We start from the raw sequence: 22,381 nt of genomic DNA on the forward strand, positions 1-22,381 counted from the left end.
AACTTATTATTCTTCTGCCTCAAAATTCCGAGAGAGATCATATATCATTCTAATTAGCCATAAGACTTGGCTCTCACCGTCATGGGACAGGACCTATTTAGCTAATTAGGATTCACATTAGACAAGGCAGTATGTGTGACCTAGTTACTACTATTTACATGTCTACTCTTCCACGGAACTATATCAATGATTTTACCTGGCGGTCGCTTCGAAGAATCAGAAAAAGAAATTTTGCATGTGGGATGACGAATATTCATAACATTGGTATCGGATACATTCTTAGATTCAAGATATAGAAAAAGGCGGAACCCACTATGCAAACAGGTACTTGGCCGCATGCTCGACATGATCATCCGAGAACGTGGCCATGGTGAAGTAGCTGTGGTCGTAGTCGGGCTGGTAGCGCACCTTGACGCCCTCAACACCAGCCTCCTTGGCGGCCTTTTCAAAGTTCTCGGGGAGCAGCTGGCCTTGCTTGTAGAAGTTGTCGCCGGTGCCCTGAGCCTGTTAGCTTTTTCATCCGGTTTCCTTTGAGTGGGCGGATATTGCACATACCACATCAATCAGCACATCCAAGGGTCCCTTCCACTGCTTGACCAGTTCCGAAGCATCGTGCTCCTTCCACTTCGCCTGCTGGTCATCTCCGAAGTATCCACCGAACGCCTTCTGGCCCCAAGGGCAGTTGACGGGGTTGGAGATGGGAGCGAAAGCAGAGACGGACTTGTATTTTCCGGGGTTGCGAAGGAACTATAACCGGTTAGATCAATATTTTTCCCCGCGGAAAATTCGATTTTCGGGATCCCCGTCCGAATATGGCCAAGCTGCAAAGGGATTGACGTACCAAAGTCAGAGCTCCGTGTCCACCCATACTGTGACCTGTGATGCTGACTCGGCTCGAGTCCAGCTGAGGGAAAGCGGCAAACACAGTCTTGGGCAGTTCCTCCGTCACGTAGGTGTACATGTTGTATCCGGCATTGTAAGGGGCCTTGGTAGCGTCGACGTAGAAACCGGCGCCCGTTCCGAAGTCCCAGGAGTCGTTCTCGCCTTGGATGTCAAGTCCGCCTTGATTCACTTCTGTCAGCTATTTCCTGCACAGCCGGCTGGGCTTATCTGATGGTGATGAGCAAAACGTACGAGGGCTCGTATCCGGGTACAGCACGGCAATACCCTTCTTGCTGGCACCGTGCTGGAAGAAGCCCTTCTCGGAGCAATTGTCGGCCGTGCAGGTCAAACCAGACAAGTAGATCAACACGGGGACCTTCTGGGAAGGGTTTTGGTAGGCCTGGGGAGGCAGGTAGAGGTTGAAGTTCATGTCGCATTTCGTGGAAGTGGCGGCATGGCTGAGCTTGAGGAGTTTTCCGCCGAAAGAGGCGATTGTGGCTTTGGTGGTGACAGACATAGTGGGTGATACGGTAGGGGGTGGATGGATGGATGATGAAGGAAGAAGGGAAAGAGAGAGACAGAGAACGAGGGAAAATGGCGGGGCTGTTTATGACGCCGGCGTGAGGGGATCCCCGGTGAGGGGTGCCTCAGGCTGCGGTGGGGACGTTTCCCCTCACCGGGTCCTTTTACTCGTTTCGGTTGTCTTCTTGAGATCATTCTTGTCTTCATCTCGGTTTTCCTGCGGAAAATACAAGAATGGAATCCATCAAGTTACAAGATCATTCCTCCATCAAATGCTTTTGTTGTATCTAGCCCGAGGTTGATACTACTACCTACGTACTTGCCCGACTCGCGGCTTCCCCATCCGTTTGGTGCCTCAGGCTAGCAATATTCGAAACCACTGCGCTCTCCATCCCAGCAGGATTATACGAATAAGGAATAAGTAACGAAGATAGAGCTTCATGATCCTCTGGAAGCTTCATTAAGAGAACTATGAAGCCGATAGCATGAGATGAGGACGCCTAGAAGGCCGTATCTCCAAGCTGCCTGCACATTGGCTCGCTACATCGAGGAACAGGAAAACAAGGACCTCCTAGACGTAAGCTTTGCATTCAAACATAGATTGTGATGGATTGACTCTCAGTTTACAAATCAGGTGCCATAGTGCTCTATGATTCGATCCCCGCTCTGAGCAACCCAGCGCGACACGAAGATGCAGGTCGCGAGGATGCGAAGCTCTGCAAGAAGACTTTCGTATATCCCACCCCCACGTTTATTTGAAACTGGAAATAGAGCAAATACCATGGAATAAAAGCTTACGATCTTTCTGAAATAGTTGACTTGTATACGGACGAAAAGTCATGCCTGAGAAACGCGTCCATCGTACGTTGTTCATTGTTGTCATCCGAACACCACGACTACGGCTACGACGCTGACTGCAATGAACAAAAACTGACTTAACCTACGGCTTACGCACTTAGCTACAAGGAAGATGGAAAAACTACGATTAAACTACGATTATTAAACTACGATTATTAAACTACGATTATTAAACTACGATTATTAAACTACGATTATTAAACTACGATTAATTAAACTACGATTAATTAAACTACGACTTAACTACGATTAAAGGAAAAAGCACATCTACGAAGGAATGAGATACAAAGGTCCGGACCAATGCACCTGGAGAGGAGAAAGAAGAAGAGAAAAGAAGAGGGAGGTGGACGGACGAGCGAGATCAACTTATAGGCCCAGCGAGCTTGTCTCTCGCACCTGCCTCTGCACATCAAGCCGCCGACGAGGGATCGGAAACAGGGAAGCTGCGGTTATGCATTGGTTCATATCCTTCATATTTCGTCATTCTACCTCTCAGAAGGACTCATGCGAAAACGGCAGCTGCAACTCTTACTATCCGGAAGCTACACTGGATGTTAGTCCACGAACGGATGGTTAAGAATCAAGTGCAGAAGAGGGAAAAGAAAGAGATGACATGAGCGCACTGTTGACCGGTGAGATCTTAAGCCCACGGCTACTCTCACAAATAGACTGTAGACTGGGACATTAACTGTTAGTGAAGCTCTGACCAGCAGGTTCTGTCGATAGACTACTACTTATCTCAAACCAGATGAAGAATAAAAAGGTCTAGTAAATTAAACTCGCAACATTACTAACAACTGTACAATAACCATGAACACCGGGCTCATGCATGCTAATAAAACCCAGACAACTCCAATAACAATAAACACAATCATAACCATAGTGCAAAGCGATGCAGTAATCGGCCAATAATGCCATCTATTCCAAAAACACCGTAGGAACTCCATAAATGACTGGCGCGGCTCCATTCAAATACTTCAAGACGCAAGATCGTCTGGACACCGAAACAGCCTCGTCCAATGTCTTGCCATTCGGCTCCTCCGTTCCATCGCCGCCGATAAGACCCCACTCTTCGAAGGTGGATTTCGCGAATCGATCGATGTCTTTGTCTGTGACGTCCCAGAGGGTGGCCACCAAGGCGGGACTACCGGCTTGGAGGTAGTTCATGGGCGTACCGTATGGCTCGTACTCCCCGGCTTCGGTGAGGGCGCCACTGCTGCAGCCCATAAGGAAAGTGACGGCGCATCGGTCGAGGCGTTTGATGGTTCGGCCGCGGATGTACTGTGCGCCGCTGCCGTGACCGAAGTAGAGGAAGACGCTCTTGGATTCCAGCCCGTCCTTGAATTCGTCCTCGCTCGGTTGGCGTTTGACGATGCCGGACCAGTTGTCTAGGGCGGAGAGGTCTTTCTCGAAGGTGGTTTCCGTTGTTTGCAGGTCGCCAGTTGGATTGAGGACGTAGATTCCGTTGTTGCGCTTGATACCCAGGCCGTTGTCAAGGTTGGTAGCACCTTCGTTACGGAAGCGGATGATTCGGTCACGGAGGCATTCGAGAGATGGGACACGGCAAACAGGAAGGCCCTGCAGGGAAGGGAGGGACTCCCAAGGGAAGAGGTGAAGGGACTTGTCCAGAACCAGGACGGTGTGGTTAGGAGTCTGGCTGTGTCCATCTTGAACAGATTCGTGATACCCTCGGAGCGCATCAAGAGTATCGAGGACCATCATATCAAAGTCGATCTCATCGTATGCGTTACGTTCGCCTTGGAACTGGAGGATGTCCACCACGAAATAAAGAAGATCCATCAAGGTGTCTTCAGGATCTTCCTGCTCGCCAAGGTCCTTGATTCCAATGAACAGCTCGAGAACATTGGGATGCAGTGTCAGTCGTGGACCCTCTGCTCGGCGACCCTTCTGGCGGGACGGAAGATGCTTGTCGAGAATGTTGTGGAACGAGGTCGCAAATCGGGCCAAAGGAGCAGTATCATGCGGCACAGGAGAGAAAATACCGCGGAATCCTCCAAACCAGACGTTTTCGATATTCTGCAGCAAGTTCTCCATTCGAGCATCAAGGGCCTCGCGGTTCTTCCACCAGTCTTTCTTCGCCTGCCGGTCCGTCTGCGCTTTGGCGGCATGAGCACTTTCGTTTGCAAGCTTGATAAGCTCCTGCATTTCTTCCCTGCCATCCTCGAAGGTAAACTGCTCCTCCTCGTCGTCCTCCGAGTTGCCTCGTTTGAGAGGGAGGCGCAGAAGGAAGGGCGAGCGGTCTCGGTGGAGCCTCGAAACAATGAACTCGCTGCAGTCAGCACTCAAGGATAGAGAAAGAACGTTCCAGCTCGCTGGCAGAATATCAACGTATTCCTTGGTGAAATGGGTGCACGGGTCATCATGCAGCTGGAGTGTTTCTTTCGGGGACGAGGGCCAAAGGAGCGGGTCGCTCAAGTCCGCCAACTGCTTGTCGATGCTGATGGCAACGTGCTCTTTGGCAAATGCACCAATGCGACCGATTTCTACAGAAGTCAGCTTTCTGTCCTTTTTGAGAGTAGAGTGACATGCTTACCGTTGACATTAGCAGGAGACAAAGACACTGCTGGGGCTTCATGGGAAGTAACGTGAGACAACATCGAGATCCGACTCATCAAACGAGACGCAGCGTGGCTATCAAGCGTGGATCCCAAAGCGGTGGCCGTGGAGAATACATTGTTCAAACAGTCACCAGCCTTAGACAGCATAACACTGAAGTCTTCGGCTGTTTTCTGAGTCCGAGAACGTACGCCCCTGGTGGGTGCTCTAGGTCTCTTCGTCGTAGTTGTTTTGCTTGAGGAAGCCGTTTCCTTAGGGGCCTTGGCGGGCGACTGCAACGATGGCAAAGAAATAGTTGACTCCGGAAGGACACAGTACACTGCGTGCGAGGCGAAGTGGCGTATAGCGTCCGCAAGGAAGTGTTCACTTTCTCCAATGTGAAGAGAAATCTGACTGTCTCGGGAGACTGCGAATTTGCGAGCATCGTCGAGCAAGGTCGAGGCTTTCTCGAATTCATGCAGCGTGCGCGAACAAGATGCTTGTTGTCGAAAGATGTCACTCTTCAAGTGCGACAGAGTAGTCGACTGAGTTGTAGGCGGTTCAGCACTTGGGGCTGACACCTTTGGTGCACTTCGGGAAGATGTCGTCGCGGTACGGGTCCTCCGTGTCGTCGTCGTCGTTGTTATTGTTGCAGTCGTTGCCGTCTGCCTAGTCCTTCGGCTGCTAGGTCGGACTTGAAGCTTTTCCATCTTCTGCTCCAAGTCTGTGGCATTGGAAGACGTCGATGAAGTATCCGAGCCCTCGGAGGCAATGAAACTAGCCATAATCTTGTCGGCATCGAGGAGAGACCGCAGTTCGTGTTTGTGGTCCCCTTCCGCCCTGTAAAGAGTGGCAAGACCCATGTGCAATGAGATCAACTCTATGCTGCTCTCTAGTTCCCTGGAAAGCGACTCGGCGGCTTCCAATAGTTCTCGGCCCTCAGAGATATGTCCTCCATAGATCCAGTGGGATCCAAGCTGTGCCTGGGAAGCAATCAGACGGACATTCGCATTGAGTGTCTTGTTGACCTTCAACGCCTGCTCGCCGTAATATATGGCGTCCTGGAACAGGCCATGGTGAGCTGACAAGCACGAAAGGTTCAATAGAGAGGTATGGTGAGAGCCAATGTGTGGCCAGAATGGCGCGCCTTGAGAATAGCTCGCGGAACCAGTCGATGCTTGGGTTACATCCAGCTTAGCCATGCCTTCGACCACGGTCTCGAGTTCGGAATTCTCGCTGCTGGGCAGACTCTTATCCTGCTTCCTTTGAGCGATTTTCTCGACCTTTGCCCAGATACGGCAGTTCAGTCTAACGGATAACTTGGCGAAAAAGAGGGCATCATTTGTGGAGCCTTGAGCAAACGACAGCCGGGAGCTCATGAAAGCTGCATCAGCCACCAATCTTTCCCAAGCGATCTTGGTCAGAACAGAGCAGCTGTTCAAATCTTGCTTCCGCTGGTTTTTCTCGTACAGCACCCTTGCCGCTGACAAGGTAGCTGCTGCCTTCTCGATGTCGCCCATTTCCAGTAGGTATCCAACTCGTGCCAAGCGATGAGACAACGTCGCTAAACAAGAGACATCATTCTGGGAGAGGCACTGTTCGGCACGAACAAGGAGTTCGCTTGCTTTTGTACAGAAACCGAGTCGACAGTACTGTAAGACGAGACGCGAAAGGATGACAATGGCTTCGGAAAAGTCACCGGATTCTTGAAGTTCGTTGACGCGAAGGATCAGTTCGAGAGCGGAAAGCTGAAGCTTCCACAGCCCGTGGATTTCTGTGTAGTCGACTACCGCCTTCATTTGGACGAGGCAGTAATCCACGTCCCCAACGTACGACACGAGTGACTCCCAGTCATGACAGTGGCGCATCATAGAGGTCCAGGAAGATATGACGTGGTCCAGTTGGTCGGGTCGCAAATCGCCTTGGTGAAGACCCATTGTGAGACGAACTGAGTTCTTCAGGTGAGTTAAAAAGGTAGACAAATCGACATCTTCGCCAGCTTTCTCATTTTCAATGCCCTCCATAGCTTCATCAATCAATTGTTGCAGGAGTGACGGTTCCAGAGCGCTCGGCCGCTCCAGCGAGAGGCGAAGTCCGCAAAGTACCACGCGCAGACGGCGGATAGGGTTGAGTTCGAAAGAATAGATATCGAGAAGCTTCGAAAGGAAAAGGGTAAATGTTCCTCGGAAAACCTCATCATTTGTCGCGTAGACGTGTAGCTCTGTCAAGATGCCCATCTGCCACTCCAGAATATGGCCTCGTAGCAATGGGTTCAAAGTCTCATCATCGAAGACCGAAACCTTTGATTTCCTGGCCCGCAGCTTCACTTTCAGGAATGCAGAAAGGACTCGCCCTACCATAAAACCATTGCTTTTCGGATCCTGGCAAGTTCGATGCGGAAATCCACTGGAAGCTTCAGAAAAGATTTGCTCCAAAGTCCCGTTTTCGATGTACTCTCTGAGTGATTGGAGAAACGCCTGTTCGGATTCGGCACTCATGTTCCCTTCCATGTACACATGGGCAAGCCGTTCGTATTTGAGAGCAGCAAACCCAGTGACTCGCTGAGCAGGTAGACAGGGAGACAGCAAATTGGCGGACTGTTTCAAGAGAGGCACGAGCTCGCGAAATCCTTTCCCAGCTTCTTTCTCTTTGAGGTACCGAGACCAGAAAAGGTTGGACATCTTGACAAATCCCATCCCAGTTTGCTCAATCAATGAAGTGTCGTTCATGTCAGTCGAGTCGATCACCGTCAGAAGTCGTTGGCAATCCGCCAGGCTGGAGAGAATATCCTCCCAAGCAGGTCGTTGAGACATGACAGATAGTTTTCCAACGGCAATTGCAGAGTCCACAGCGGCTAGCGCAATGCTTTGGCAGGTAGACACTCGCTTGGAAAATGCTTCATGCTCCTTGGACTCGTTATCCTCCGAAGGCTGACGGCCGATATAGCGGCGCAAGAACCTCAAAAACCCAGCCAAAAATTCATAAACTCGACCCGCAATATCGCTGTCCTCCGCTTTCCTGCTCTGTTGTTTCGAAATCAGGTCACCAAACCAGGCCATGGCGTATTTCTTCAGTCGGGCTGCTTCGACGAGCAGTTCATCGAGGTCGCTTGGACTGCCCTTCAAGGGCATGCTCAGGGCGGCAGTGGATTCGGAGACGGCGTTCGAGATGTGGGCAGGCGAGAACTTTTTCGATTTCCGGAGACCTTCAAAATATAGGACACCGATCTTGCATCGTACGGTGGCGAGGGATAGCGATTGCATACTCGAAAACGGGGTCAGAGATTCCGTGAACAGCTGCAAAGCCTCGTCAAAGCAGCCCGCTTCCTGAGCAAGCTGGCCCAACACCGTCGCGATTTTGGCCACGGAAAGGTTGTCTTTCATGTTGGTTGCCGTGCTCTTTGGAGTTTTCGCGACCACTGACTGGAGTCGAACAATTGTTTTGTAGGTGACGGCGAACTCGGTCTTCTCGATCCCGGTCTTGTTGTTGTGCGTAAATGTAGCAAGGTAACGTGCCAGAGGATCCCAGACCTCCCTCGCATCATCACACTTGTGCCCAGAAATCTTCCAGCTCATGAAGCGAATTTCCAATGACAGAAGCTGCAGGTTCAAAGCGGAAATCGGCTTCAGGCGATCTTTCGTGGTGGAGGCATCGGTAGACTTTTGGGGGGTAGAGGATAACGATAGAACCGTATTCGAGAGTAGTTGAAGCTGTACTGCCGCCTTGTCTTTTGCGAGAGCACCATTTTCCATCGCCGCTACAATGACGTTCGCAGGGCTGCTTGAATTGGACAATTGCAGGGCAGGCGCAACCTTCTGTATCGTCGATGCCTTCTTCTTGGACGCAATGAGCCGCAGAGAATTGGATTGGAACGAAACCAACAAGCCGAGCATGTCCTGGCCCTGTGTGAGGTTGGAAAATCCGATCAAATCCGACATGCGTTCCGTGACTGCATCCTCCGACCCTTCCTCGCTCTTCGTCGTCTTCTTTCGTGCCGTAGCCTTGCTATCCAGGTATTGTTGAATTCTCCGCTTCAGCCCACGCAGCTCCTTGTATGCCATGTCATTCAGTCCCAGCGAGAGATACCTTCCCGCCAGGACGCACGCACCCTGCTCGAGTTGAACATTTGGCGTCGTATTATCCTGATTGCCCTGTTCGAGCTTCAACGTCCTTAATGATGACAACGCCATTGTCGCACACTCAGACAGCGCTAGTAGCCCCGCATCCGTCGTCTTTTTCGGTGTTTGCGTCTGGGCAGGCGACGTCGACCCGCGAGACCGAGACTCGTCGCGTTTGGTAGTCTGCAACTTCACAGCGTCCGACAGCGTCTTTAACGTTGTGTTGAAGACTTCCGTAGCCAGAACCAACTTCTCCTGGTATGACAGACGCGACGCATCCTTCTCAGCCAATGTGCTTAACACGGCATCTCGCCCAGCGACCTTTGTCCTTGTTGTCCCTGTCGTCTTCGTGCGTGTCGTACTCGTCGCGGTAGTCTTGGTGGTCCTGGCTCGTCGACTCGAGGTATCGGACTTGGAATCGAGAGAGGATTTGGACGCAGGGCCGAAAAGAGTTTGGAGGGTCAACACTGTGGCATTCGAGCATGCCGCAGTCGATCGGACGGCCAGTTTCACCGATTCCACAGAGGGATCGGGCAACAGATTCGAGACCGTCATTTGGGCGTTGTGCTGGTGTACCTGTCTATTAAAAATTATCGTAGGTTAGTACTACCCATCTGCAACCAGCGACGATGCGGCAGATTCAAGGCTTCAATGGTCTGGGTCATGTTAGGGAGTGCCCTGTCAGTGATCGCTTGCCGTAAGCCAAGCCCACTCGCCGTTGTCGCGGCAACGGCCTCAGGCACTGCTCCCGCTTCGGTCTAGTGGCCACGGGAGCGCCAAGCCCGCCGACCCTCCGATCTTTTTGCCGACGGAGTTGCCCTTCAACGTCACAGTCTCAGTCTCAGTCCCAGTCACTTCGCGCAACCACATACCTCCGTCGACATGCGATCTTCGAATCTCCCGCTACGGCACATCGCCAATGGGCTTCTGCCCCCTCGAATGGCCCCGGCCGTGCGCGCCTGTCCCACACCGCTGCAATCGCGTCTATACTCCACATCCAGAGCCATGCCACGATTAGCCCAGCGCTCGGTATGGACGTCGCTGATCCCACGATTCCTCCGCGAACGAAGTACAAAAGACCCCAAGTCAGACTCGCCCAAGTCGAAAGAATGGAACCCCGCCAGCTTCTACATCATCATCTTCATCCTGATCGGATCGCAAGCCATCCGCATGATCGCGCTCAAGAACGACTACAAGGCCTACACGCGGACGACGGACGCCAAGATCCTGCTTCTGCGGGAAGTGATCGAGCGGGTGAAGAGCGGGGAGGAGGTGGATGTTGAGAAGTTGCTGGGGACGGGCGATGCGTCGAAGGAGAGAGAGTGGGATGAAGGTTGGTTCTTCTATTCTACTTTGTGCTGCGCGCAAGGTCAAGACCTTTGGGCTGACTGGACTTTCACCACAAAGTGCTCCGAGAAATCGAGGCGGAAGATTCGCTATGGCATCGTAAAAATAAGAACGCAGACAAGGAGCAGGACACGCAACCGCCGCAAGAGCAGAAGGTGCAGGCGGAATCAAAACCCAAGGAGCCTGTGGTGCCTGCTGAAGGAAATGGGACTGCCGAGCCCCCGGAGGGCAGTGCCTCGAGACGCAAACTCAACTTCTTCTAGACATCTCCTTATACCCCGTTGGCTATACCGGTCGTGTGTTCTCGATTGGGCGAATGCCGCATATCTGGACATCTGAGACTGCAGATATAGGACGAGTGTCTCGTCTCAAAAATTAAAATTACGTGAGTGTATTCAAGAAATAGTCAGACTCTGCATATTTGGAAACTAACGCGTTCTGATTAGAACTACCTCAGTCAAGTGCTTAGCATGCCGTATTGTATCAGTTACATGCTGTCGCGTGGAGGGGGCATATGTGTTAAAGAGGGGCCATGTTCTTCTTTGATCTCTCCGCCGACAACATTTCATAACTCTGTAATATATTTATCTTCCAATCTGCGACAGGTCTGTCTTCCGGCTCAACGAGGTTCGCTAAATATGTTCGCCATGATCTTGTTATACGGGCCCAGTTGGCATTTTCTCGATCAAATTGACGGCTTCGCGCACATAGTTCAGCTTGATATACATGTATATAGTTTTCGAAACCCCTATGATGATGAGTTCGTGCTCTATTCACCTGTTATTTAGCCATATGCCGTTATGGCTGCTAACTGGTGCAGTCCATTCCACCTGGGATAGAGAGGCCCTTATAGTCGGCATGCATGGAGCCTGCAGCGCATGCTATAATGCATCCTGACCCAGCCAATCAAAAGTATTCTGCAAGTCCAGCCCAAAGCTGAAGGGTGACGTCGATCCCCAGTTGAAGTCAATAAACGCTGCATCTCCATTTGCATCAGCCGGGGCGTTGAGATGGTGATCCAAGACCCACTCAATGATACGTTTAAAGTTGGCGCACGACTCGCTATTCGGTGCCTCTCGGGGTACCCATTCGAAGAAAGCAACTAACAAGCTGAGCTGCTGCACGATGGCCGAGTTCGTTAATCTAGGATCCTTAGGACGCGGCCTGGAATAGGTCGACTGGAGTAGTTCCTGGCACAAGATGCCTCCTCCCGGGGCGCCGTATTCCAGGAGCTTCTCTGGTGTCAGATATTGTGTATGTGATGTTGGTAGCAGGTCACTCACCATCCATTCATAATCGCGTAGTATGAAGGGGCTGTTGAATGCGTCTCGACGCTTCCAAAGCTCGATGGTCAAGCGGACGAGATCAAAGCTCGCGAGTATTAAGTCGAAGGATTCTAGCTGGCCGTAGCAGTGGAGTAGTCGTTCCGCGAAGAAGATGTTCTTGAGATGATCGAGTTGAACGATGATCTTGAAGTAGAGCTTTTCGGGAGAGAAGACCGGATCGTTCAAATCATCCGCACGATATATCAAGCCTGGCGGTAGGCTGGACGTGGCGGTAATTTGCCGGTCCTTGAGGACCCTATACTGAAAGTTTTAGCCCTTCCAACATTGGTGGTGGTACCAAATGACGAACCGAAGTTGTTCAATATCAACAGGCCTATGTTTGTGCAGCGCCATACACAAGAGTTCATCCCGAATGACCGCAATGGTATATCGTGCTCGAATAAGAGTAGCTGGATAGACATCACCCGAAAGTTTCCATCCACGGTCATCCAACAACTCGACCGCTTGCATGAGAGTAGTCTCATCCGAGGCCAAGTCTTCATCTCTCAGATCAAGGGGCGGTGGCGTGGAGAAAAATGCGAGAGGCAAAAGAGGCGGCCGGCCAGTGAACGCAACCCCAAACTTATCTGTCGTGAAGATCTGGGCCGCCAGTCGCCGCTGACTTTCCGAACAGAAAGATGCTCGATATGAAGGCTGATCCTCGAGCACATGGCGGCCCAGATACGTCAACATGGTGACTGCCAGGCTATGCGAGACGTAGCTGGAGATTCCTGTGCGCAGTTCAGATAGAAGCATCTAACCAAGACGAGGGCAAAATTACCAGAATCACCATCCAGGATGGAATCCAGAACCGACTTTCGTCGACAAAGATCTAACAGGAGATCGTTGCCCTCCGTAAACGCGCGAGCCAGCTCGATGCAATAAGCTAAGCACGCGCGAGCTGTTTCGGAGCATCGTCTTCCAGCAACCAAATCCAGCCGATTACTGCGCAGCGACTCGACATCATCCGATACATGTTCACCGGCAGCCCACAAGAGGCCCATCGATTCCCATCGCAGGTTGTCGCCGCAGAACTGGTCGATCCATCGGGAAGCACAGTGCTCATCGGTGATCGGCTGCGTAGTGTTGTTGCAGAGAGTTGCAGCCAAAATGCGCAATCCGGACTCGCTCCCCCGAAAGTGCCCTTTGAACGCCACCTGCAGTGAAGTTAAGATTCGGTCAATGGCAATAGCAGTCCAGCCCTTGGGCTCCCGATCCCTTGAGGGTAGCTGAAGATGTGCATGCTCATCAATGTGGTCGCGCAAGCAGCGAAGCACGTACAGCGCCGACTCTTGCAACGGCGATCGAATATCCTCCAGGGCGAACTGTGGCTGCCATCTCCCTGCCGCCTCACCCCTAGGACTCGACGAAGACCGGATGCCATTGGCACCAAATAGATTACGCTGCGTCTCCTCCAACACACTGCTGTGGCTTGTATAGCCAAGATAACCAATGCCCGACGCACCACCGCTCGCTGGCTTTGGCAGGACCGTCCGGGGGCTGTCCGCATTCCTAGTATCCGAGAGCCGTTTCGGGGCAGAAGCCGCCGTGGCCGCAGGGGACGAGGCTGGGTCAGAATAGACGCAATTGATTTTACCTCGTGCTCTCTGACATCTATTGCAGATGGGCTGCGAGCGGTCGCATGCGAGCTTTCGGGTCCGACAGGGCAGACATGGTGGGAAACGACGGTTGCGCATCATCGTTGAAGATGATGTCAATGTCAAGATGGATGCCGATGGGAGGATGGCGGAATGCTGGAACCCCCGAGACACGCACCAGTACTGTAAATTCCACGGACTATCAATTATGCCGATCCCGAAGTATTGATTGAATCTATCTTGATATCAAGAGGGTATTTGCTTGCTTCTGGTCTACTGTTTAAGCGAAATAAGATTGTCCATAATTCGCAAACTGTTGCGTCAGCTGTAGGATCTGTTGCAACATACCAGTTACCAAAATGATTAACCTTCTATTCGGCATCCGAGTAACCATAGTAGTAAAAGTCATTTTCCAATCAATTTAGCTATTGCACATAAAGAAGACATCCCAGATAAAAAACATGACACTACAGCAAAGCTCTCACCGAGTCTCCCCCCTCCCCGACTCTCGACTACTCGCGAACCACCCCAGACCCCCCAAGGACGAGACAAACATAAGAGCCCCAAGATAGATGACAAGCGGCGCAAACTTCCCCAATCCATAGCTCAACCCCATCGACTCCCCCAGCAAACTCTCTGCGATCGGAGCCGTCAGTATATTCCCAAGTCCCTTCCCGAACGCCATCCAACTAAACACAGGCTGCGGATCGTCTGCCAGCATCGAGCCAAACCGGGGCCAGAACACCACATAAGCTCCCGCAAACAACCCATACACAAAACTGAAGACCAGCAGCGGTGCCAGCGACCTCGTCAGTCCCCAGAGGGTAAATGTCGCTACTGACGATGTCACGCCCGTCACCACGATCAGCGTGAAGATGTTGCTGAGCCGATCTACCAGATAGCCGAAACCGAGCTGGCCCAACACTGTGGCTAGATTCAGAGCTGCGAGGACCAAAGCCCCGATGGAACCAGAAAGTCCCATACTCGAGGCAAAGGTGGGAAGGTACAGCGAGGGGATGTAGTACGCGAAGCTCTGACTTAGGTTCGACGCGGCAAGAACCCAGAACAGAGGGTGTTTGACGAAGGCCAGATCGATGCGTTGCGTCGGGATTTGGTGTGATGTGCTTAATCTTCCCTTACACAGTGGCAGAATTGGAATCAAGAGGACAGTCTGGGCGACGACAAAGACTCGCAAGGTCGTCCGGAACCCATATCGGGATAGGAGCCATTCGGAGAGGAAGGGGAGTCCTATGCCACTGAACCCGCCACCGGAGTAGACGACGGCGTAGGCGAATGCTCGTCGCTGGATGAACCATTCGTTGAGCATGGATAGGAGGGGGAAGTATATGACGAGGAAGCCTAGTCCGTAGAGCACGCCCTGGGTGGCAATGAGTACCGCGACGGAAGAGGCGAAAGAGGCTGCGAGTAGCGAGAGAACGCAGATTGCTGAGCCAAGAAGGACCATGTGGTGCCGCCAGTGAGGGAACTGTTTGACGAACGGGGTTGCTAACGGTGCGCCGAGGAAGTAGATGCTTGTCGATACTGTTCCCACAACAGCGATGTTGGAGGAATCGGCGAATTCAGACTGCTGCGAATAGTGCTCCTGAAAAACCCCATAAGCCATGGGGAAACCTGTCCCGGGTCAGTTTAAATGCCCAAGTTGGTAGCATCTGTATGAATCTCACCCCAGAGCACCCCTTCGATGATGAAGCATGCGAAGAGGAATTTCCAGGCCGCCAAACCTCGGTCTGGGGGAGGAAGAACGGAAACAGGGTGCGATTCATCCCCTTCGGTGGGAGGCTCGGTTCTCGGGATATGCGGCAGATCAAGAGACATTTTCTAGAGTGAACCAGCTGTTGCTTGCATTGTTCATCGACTTGGGTAGGTTAAGCTGAGACGTAAGTTCTCGAAGTAGACATGCGAAGATTCATTTAGGGGAAAAGTGCTGGTTTCCTGAAATCCTGAAAGTGATTCTATCTTCTGACCTTCCTTCATCCTTGGCTGCTTCGAGTATCCACACCAGGCAGATCCATGATCCAATAAAGCACAGAAGCACATACTTCAGAATATCGCTCTTCGGCGCGAAAGTCGGCTTCGGTGCGGACCCACGGAATGTAACCGACTCCGAACTTGTAGGCGAACCCGAGGATTGAAGCGTATCAGGGCCGCATCTGATTCGCATGTCTCTAAGGACTCCGTACTACCTTATAATGCTGTCGTTTTTCTCGCAAAATAGTCCTTTTTGTAGCAAAAGATTCTTAAATGCCAGTCTTGAGGAGAATCACCCAGAAAGTGATCGCAAAATCAAAAATGGCAATCGAAACCGTTCTCCAAGGGAAGTATCCCGCAAAAGCACACGCCCAGCGCGTGGTCGAATACCTCTCTACAAAAATCCCTCAACCCAGCGGCTTCCTCTTCCTCTCGGGCTGCCCGGAAAGATTCTACCAGGACTGTGATCTGGAGATCCCATTCCGCCAACATCGAGCGTTCATGTACCTCTCGGGGGTCAACGCTCCAGATCACCATCTGGTATACGAAATCGACAACAACCGCCTTACCCTCTTCATTCCCCCGATCGATCCTGAATCCATTATCTGGGCCGGCTTACCCCCGCCGTCGGAGGAAGTGCTCGCGAAGTATGACGTCGACGTTGTTCTACCGAGTACAGCGCTTGGTAATACGCTGGAAACCATCGGAGGTCGTCAGAAAGGTACCCAGCCGACAATATTCACAATCCCTGGCCACGTGGAGAAAGGAATAGAATTCCCCAAGGAGATGAGAGTGGACTCCATCGCCCTCAAAGAAGCAATTGATGAGTGCCGGGTGGTGAAGGATGAGTATGAAATTGCGCTGTTGAAGAAAGCCATCGACATCAGCGCTACAGCTCACAGAGCCGTGATGGAGACCGTCCGGAAGTCCACATCCGAGGCCGAAATCGACGGTGTTTTCTTGGGAGAATGTGCCAAAAGAGGCGCGAAGGTCCAGGCGTATCCCAGTATCGTGGCTAGTGGCCGTGCAGCAGCGACAATGCACCCCGAGGGCAATAACCAAAGCCTCTGCATTGACGGGAAACCCAAGGAATTGCTTCTGATTGATGCCGGCGCTGAGGTGGAGTGTTACGGTGCCGATATTGTAAGTCCACCGTCGCCGTGCCTGGACTGACGACACAAGAATGACATCTTGCAGACGCGAACTCTCCCGATCTCTGGGAAATTCACGCCCGAGGCGCGTGCAATTTACGACCTCGTGCTGGAGATGCAGGAGAAGTGCATTGCGTCGTTGAAGGCCGGAGTCTTATGGGATGATGCTCATCTGTTAGCGCACAAAGTGGCCATTCGAGGTCTCTTGGGCCTCGGAATTATGAAGGGAAATCCGGACGAAATCCTAGCGGCACGAACGAGCGCCGCTTTCATGCCTCACGGGCTCGGTCATTTCTTGGGCATGGATACACACGATGCGGGTGGTCGTTCCGAGGAAGCCGACCCAGACCCTTTGTTCAAATATCTGAGAGTCAGAAGACGCTTGCCTGCCGGGTGTGTCGTGACAGTCGAGCCGGGTGTGCGTCTGCCCTTTTCCACGAGCAAGATCATCGTTGGTCAGCTAACATATAAAGATCCATTTTGGCGAACACACCATCCGCGAGTATCTCAGCGACCCACGACATTCGCAGTATATTGACGAGGCGGTTCTTGATCGATTCTGGGATGTCGGTGGCGTGTGGTTTGTCCCCTTGTTACTGTTTCCATATATGACTTGGTCGCCATGAGCTAATGTAATGCAGTATCGAGGATGATATTCTCATCACCGAGGCAGGAAATGTGAACCTAACAGACCTTCCAAAGGATCCTGAGGTGGTGGAACAGATTGTCAGTTGGAGGAGTAGTCAGTCCAATAAAGAACTCAGCTAGATCCATCCGGATGCCTGACTTTCATGCCTGATGGTCCAGGCATCAAACATGCGCTATCGTACAAATACCTCTGTATCCTAAGGCCTCCTCTATCTTCTTTGCAGAATTATGATGGTTAATTTAAGCTATTGTATATAATTATCTTACCTACATTGGATCTATATCCTCAAGAAAACTACTCATCGCCTGTGAAGTTAATGATCATAATAGCGAATAAAGGTCAACTGAGCCGTTTCATATCCGAAAATATACACAGAACCCAACAACCAACTTAACAGTATCAAATACTATCATATCAAAATCTATCCAGAGATCCAAAACCAAATTGACATCTAGCATTATTTTTCAAAGGAAAGGCTAAACAACAATGATACACTAATGATCACAAAACCTTTTTAAAAATTGCAATCTCATCCACCCAGATTGTCGAAATAAGGAAAGATAGAAAGTCTAGGATCATGCAAAATGGGAATAATAGTCAAACCGATATCCCCCCTAGTCTATCCGGCTTTTTGTTACAATATGCAAAGGTGGCTCCTGTATGAACACGGGGGAAAAGGACATCAAAGGAATCGAAATCTTGACGGATGGTCTTTCAAACCCCCAAACCAAAACCCGAGAAACCAGAAAAATGAGGGTTGGATTGAAATAAGAACACAAGGTATTTCCAAGACAAAGAACATACAAAAATCAACAAAATGGGACCAATTCATCGCTAGTGAAATACAGGGACATGCTTTATTTATTGCTTGGCGGGTTGGATGAACTTAGGCCACTTGTCGGCCTGGGGTATCGAGGTGTGGCCGATGTTCTCGTCGATGTCGAGGATGAGCTTCAGAGCGTTTCTTGATCGGAGGTAGGGGAGAGGTGCCTTGGCAGTCTGGAGACCAACGCCGGGCTCGATCTGTCCGGAGGGGGTAACCTCGCCGTGGCCGGGCATGGGAAGCCAGTTCTGCAGCAGCTCGTAGGCGGCGAGGGTGAAACCGAACTGGGGAGAAGAACGGACGATACGGGCCGGACCACCCTTGAAGAAGGCCTTGAAACCTTCATCCTTCAGGATGGTGGAAGCGCAGTGACGCAGACCGGTGTATTTGACATCACCCTTACGGGCTTCGACTTGCAGACGGGTCTTGATCACGTCGCAGGGCGTCGTCAGGTAGGCAGCAGGCATACCCGCAATGGCACCGGCAGTGAGCAGCTGCACAATGCCAAGCTTGTGGGTTGGGGACTCGCCGAAGAAGCCAGTCTTGAGGTGAGAGTAGGTCGGGAAGTAAATGGCGGAGAACGGCACTGGTAGCGGGTGTTAGTGATTTGTCGGGGAAAGTGTCGTCATGCTGTACTCACCATCACGGAGCAGGCAGGCGCTGGCTCCCTTGTATAATCCCATCAATCCCAGGTTCTTGACGATCCAAAGGGCGGACCGACGAGGAGCACCTTCGACGTTCTTGGCAATCTCACCCTGGACTTGCAGACGGATCTTAACAATTTCCAGAGGGTTGGTGAAGATCTAAATGATTGATTTACATTAGCAGGCATTTAGGCATTTACGCGCCGGATCGAAACTTACAACTTGACACGCTCCGGCAGTACCACCGGCGAGAACCTCGTGGCCGGTCCAGATCTTTCCATTCTCCTTGTTCGTGAAGAATCCACGGACCAAATCGTTGACAGTGAGCTTGATGGCCTTCTCCGGGGCGACACCAATGAGCTGGGGAATAACGCCCGAGTACAGACCGGTGAAACCCTCGTTCCGGATGACCTTCCGCGCGCAGTCCAGAGAGTTGTTGTACAATCTCTGACCAACGTGGGACGATCGCTGGTTCTGCATGCGAGTCTTCACCAAATCAATGGGGTACACCATGAAAGCACCGAATGCTCCCGCCAAACTTCCGAGCGCGAAATGGTGGACCGACTCGAGCACACTGTACAAGATGGTCTTGGTCTTGTCGGCGGCCTTATGCGCAGCACCCGATGCGGCCTGTCCGGCGACAGCGAACGGCATACGCCACGAGGCGTCAACGACCTTGGCGAAGTCCCGCTGGGAGAGTCTGCCGGAAGGCGCATCCAGACCAGCGAAATGGAACAAGATATCGGCTTCCATGGGGGTGAATAGGGAGAAGCGGGTGATGCGCGCGGCCTCGTTCAGGAAGTCGGAACGCGTGATCTTGCCGTCGTCGCTCTTCTGAGTGGCCTCGCGCACGATGACATCAATCATATCCATCTCGCGCATGACGTTCTGGAACGCGCGCACGGTGGAATACGAGATCTTGGTGCCGGTCGAGATGTTGCACAGACTCGGGAGATTCTCGAGGACGTAGTCCGACAGCTTGTGTTTCGACGTCTCGAGGATGATGCGCTGGAAATCCTCGGGCTCGATGTAACCATCGCCATCCTGGTCGAAAACGTGGAATGCCTGGCGGATACGCTCGCCCTGCAAGCCTCGCAGCATCTGAGCAAACTGGGGGTAGCTCATGTCGTGGCGGCTCTTGGTCCGGCCAGTGTACAGGGAAGCCCATTCCGAGTTCCAATCGAAGGGGATGCTGTCTTTGGTCTTGTTCACGCTATAGAGGCTGTGGAAGGTTTCCCATTTGACGCTGCCCGTGCCATCCGTGTCGAACAGTCGGAAGGCAATCTCGTACTCCGCATCTGGTTTGGCCAGGAGGTTCTCGAAAGTCGACCAGTCTCCGAGCGACAATTTTCCCGATCTCCGCTTGTCGGCCACCTTGAACAGGATGCCGTAGTGTTCGCGCTGGATTTTGTGCTGTCGAAAAGCATTGACGTTAGCTTCGGAGTCATCCACGGGCAATGACACATCATGCGGAAGGCAGGGCAATGCGAAGGGCGGGCTGCAACACGTACATAATCCTCATGCTTGGGGGCAATCGCCTCGACGAAATCGTCTTCCGTCATGAACAGCTCCCCCGTGGCCTCGTCCTTGCGCGCATAGCGGTGGAAGTTGGCCTTTGCCTGCTGCGACGGCTGAGGCTCGTCGGAGGTGCCCATCAGGGACTCCTTGACTGCGTCCTTCACGCTGGCCATTGTGAGGTGATAAGAATAAGTCTAACCAAAAAGAAAAAGCAATCTATCCAAAGCGCTGAAAGGTCAGAAAGTCCACGCGAGAAAGAAGGAACCCGGCAGGAGGAATCGAAGGAGTCGGGGGGAGGCGTGACGAGAACGGGGTTATGAAGGGGTTGGGATAAGGAAAAGTGTGTGGAGAAAGGAAATTAAGAAAAATGGGGGGTGGCCCGAATGACAATTATAATCGGGATCGATCTGGTCGCTGGAGAATTCAATTATAAACAAGGCCTATTGATTGATTTGACGGGGTTTGTCGTTAAAAATGGAGATGCAAAGTCTACAGAGTTTTTTTTCGATTCTTTTTTCATGCTCATCCCTCCATAATTTGCCTTTCACAGATCCAGGATATTATTAGCCTCAGCTAATTTTTGAAAAACAAAAAAAGAAAAAAGAAAGAAAAATAAAAAAAACACCCAAGGACGAACGACCACGAGTCACCGGGCCAGACGCAGCCTCACCGCCCCTGGAATGCGTTAAATTACCCGGTGAGGCCATCGTTGCGATCGGACTTGGGGCCGACCGAGTCTCCAAATCCAAGGCCACCTGCCAGCTTCTTCAGACGGACTGACTTATCTCCGCGTCCCTTGCCTCGTCGGATGCTCGAGGACGGTTGTGCACCGCGGTCCATCTCGGACGTAAACATCTGAAGGTTGAAGACTCAAACAAAGAGCGTTCCAGGGCCCGAGGACTGGTACAGGCTGAGGCGAACCACATGCGGCACCTCCGGAAGGCCATCCACCCCTGGGAGGCAAATCCGTTCCAGAGGCAAAATAACCGAGTCCTGACCGCCTGCCTGTCTGGGGATTCAGCTGGAATTATGGGTAATATTTATCATTATTACATCCTATTATTCTTACGCAGTATGATGACTACTGCTCCTCGGAGAGGGTCGGGATGGATCTCCCAGCTGAGATTCTCCCCTCACCTGTCCTCCGTCTCCGGTGGGGGGAAGCGGATCCCTCGTTGGAGATGCTCGCCAGCCTCAGGCATCGCTGCCCCCGGTATCGCTCTCACCGAAGAACTTTCGATCGGTAGATCTACCTTCTTACTCCGTAGTACTTTTGAATTGTCGATTCTGATCTGACACTTGGGTAGCATACAGTATATTTTGTTAATATAAATCATCCCCTCTACCACCGTGACACCGTCCAGATAAACAACAAAGCTCTCTCGGACATCCGCCGAGCGCAAGAAGCCAAGCCAAGCCAACGAAGCCCCCCAGCCTTATTCTCTGGGCAGCTGACAGAATGATGCAATGATTGTTCGTGAGGTCGACTGACAGAGGGATCGATCACCCAGAGAAAGTCAATCCGCATACCGCATATGCAAGGGTCATCCTTATCAACCTGATCTGCCCGAATGGTTTACGATGTACTCCGTACCGTGTAGTGTGCACGAAGCACCAGTTACCTAAAGGATCGGAACGCGCTTACATTGTTTCCCCAATTTCCCCAATGATAGTTACCTAACCGCGTTACGTGAACCGTGCCCCGTCGGTCTGTCCCCGACGCGCGGGATCTTCGCGGCAGTCATTTATCCGGGGTACACTTCCTCTACAGGATCATATCTCCATGCGCATAGTCCATCAGCATCAACAATTAGAGCCAAGAAGCTTCCATGAGTCGGCCACAATGTCTGAAACAAATATGCACATTCCCTGTTGCCCAGAATCTAGACTGCCGTGTTCCCAGAAGGTAGCATTCGTCAGACTCGTCAACGTCCCTTGATTGGTGGCATCGCCCGCCAACGCAATCGGCAGACAGCCGCTCAACGCAAAATACCTCATCGCAATGCATGGTCTCCCTTCACCCGGCTCTTTGCACGCGGACTGACTTGGCGAAATGGTTCTTCCTAATATGCGCGTCTTGGAAGTCCTTATCTTTGGAAAAGTACCTTGACGAACGGTCTAGCCTGAATGGAAAACGGACCAAGCCCAGAGCTCGCTTGGCTCTCGAAGGGTAGTTATTGCACGTTACTCAGGACTGGGTAGGCAGATTCACTGCAAAGACTTGTATAGGTACTTGGGATTTTGGATTAATAGCTACTGCGTAGTAAGAAGGAATCCATTGTATCTTTCTATAACCTTCATTTGCGAATACAACATGGGTTAACAGCTCACTGTTTCACAGTTCTTCATCGAAGTGCGTTCAGATTGCAGAAACTGGGATATCTAGGTAGCCACGGGGTCG

The 22,381-nt window shown here is 51.8% G+C and overlaps 7 protein-coding genes across 7 annotated transcripts; 2 read left to right on the forward strand and 5 right to left on the reverse strand.

Annotated features, from left to right (window-relative positions):
• Positions 1 to 174: 174 nt before the first annotated feature.
• P170DRAFT_414786 (S-formylglutathione hydrolase) lies at positions 175 to 1,436 on the reverse strand. Its single transcript, XM_024847030.1, has 4 exons — positions 1,135 to 1,436; positions 842 to 1,062; positions 556 to 747; positions 175 to 498 (listed from the first exon to the last, which is right to left on the reverse strand). The coding sequence occupies exons 1-4, from the start codon at positions 1,397 to 1,399 to the stop codon at positions 313 to 315; spliced, it is 864 nt and encodes a 287-aa protein (XP_024701306.1). The 5' UTR covers positions 1,400 to 1,436; the 3' UTR covers positions 175 to 312.
• Positions 1,437 to 3,042: 1,606 nt separating this feature from the next.
• P170DRAFT_439693 (C50 family peptidase) lies at positions 3,043 to 9,059 on the reverse strand. Its single transcript, XM_024849898.1, has 2 exons — positions 4,817 to 9,059; positions 3,043 to 4,766 (listed from the first exon to the last, which is right to left on the reverse strand). Exons 1-2 carry the CDS (start codon positions 9,006 to 9,008, stop codon positions 3,181 to 3,183), a joined length of 5,778 nt encoding a protein of 1,925 aa, XP_024701307.1. The 5' UTR covers positions 9,009 to 9,059; the 3' UTR covers positions 3,043 to 3,180.
• Positions 9,060 to 9,755: 696 nt separating this feature from the next.
• On the forward strand, positions 9,756 to 10,886 carry P170DRAFT_258182 (DUF5321 domain-containing protein). Its single transcript, XM_024843062.1, has 3 exons — positions 9,756 to 10,269; positions 10,344 to 10,668; positions 10,730 to 10,886. The coding sequence occupies exons 1-2, from the start codon at positions 9,819 to 9,821 to the stop codon at positions 10,544 to 10,546; spliced, it is 654 nt and encodes a 217-aa protein (XP_024701308.1). The 5' UTR covers positions 9,756 to 9,818; the 3' UTR covers positions 10,547 to 10,668; positions 10,730 to 10,886.
• Positions 10,887 to 11,164: 278 nt separating this feature from the next.
• On the reverse strand, positions 11,165 to 13,308 carry P170DRAFT_512605 (uncharacterized protein; the record flags this gene model as incomplete). Its single annotated transcript, XM_024855005.1, has 4 exons — positions 11,165 to 11,515; positions 11,567 to 11,864; positions 11,919 to 12,339; positions 12,390 to 13,308. 4 exons carry the CDS (start codon positions 13,306 to 13,308, stop codon positions 11,165 to 11,167), a joined length of 1,989 nt encoding a protein of 662 aa, XP_024701309.1.
• Positions 13,309 to 13,687: 379 nt separating this feature from the next.
• Positions 13,688 to 15,042, reverse strand: P170DRAFT_414795 (MFS general substrate transporter; the record flags this gene model as incomplete). Its single annotated transcript, XM_024847031.1, has 2 exons — positions 13,688 to 14,838; positions 14,892 to 15,042. 2 exons carry the CDS (start codon positions 15,040 to 15,042, stop codon positions 13,688 to 13,690), a joined length of 1,302 nt encoding a protein of 433 aa, XP_024701310.1.
• A 474-nt stretch (positions 15,043 to 15,516) lies between these two features.
• P170DRAFT_467180 (aminopeptidase P family protein) lies at positions 15,517 to 17,233 on the forward strand (the record flags this gene model as incomplete). The annotated part of the gene is made up of 5 exons (XM_024852460.1): positions 15,517 to 16,338; positions 16,393 to 16,764; positions 16,820 to 16,926; positions 16,988 to 17,072; positions 17,219 to 17,233. 5 exons carry the CDS (start codon positions 15,517 to 15,519, stop codon positions 17,231 to 17,233), a joined length of 1,401 nt encoding a protein of 466 aa, XP_024701311.1.
• A 194-nt stretch (positions 17,234 to 17,427) lies between these two features.
• P170DRAFT_439695 (citrin) lies at positions 17,428 to 20,505 on the reverse strand. Its single transcript, XM_024849899.1, has 4 exons — positions 19,974 to 20,505; positions 18,682 to 19,875; positions 18,459 to 18,621; positions 17,428 to 18,404 (listed from the first exon to the last, which is right to left on the reverse strand). Exons 1-4 carry the CDS (start codon positions 20,151 to 20,153, stop codon positions 17,857 to 17,859), a joined length of 2,085 nt encoding a protein of 694 aa, XP_024701312.1. The 5' UTR covers positions 20,154 to 20,505; the 3' UTR covers positions 17,428 to 17,856.
• Positions 20,506 to 22,381: the final 1,876 nt, after the last annotated feature.

Source organism: Aspergillus steynii (assembly GCF_002849105.1).
Source record: "Aspergillus steynii IBT 23096 chromosome Unknown P170scaffold_7, whole genome shotgun sequence".
Taxonomy (NCBI): domain Eukaryota; kingdom Fungi; phylum Ascomycota; class Eurotiomycetes; order Eurotiales; family Aspergillaceae; genus Aspergillus; species Aspergillus steynii.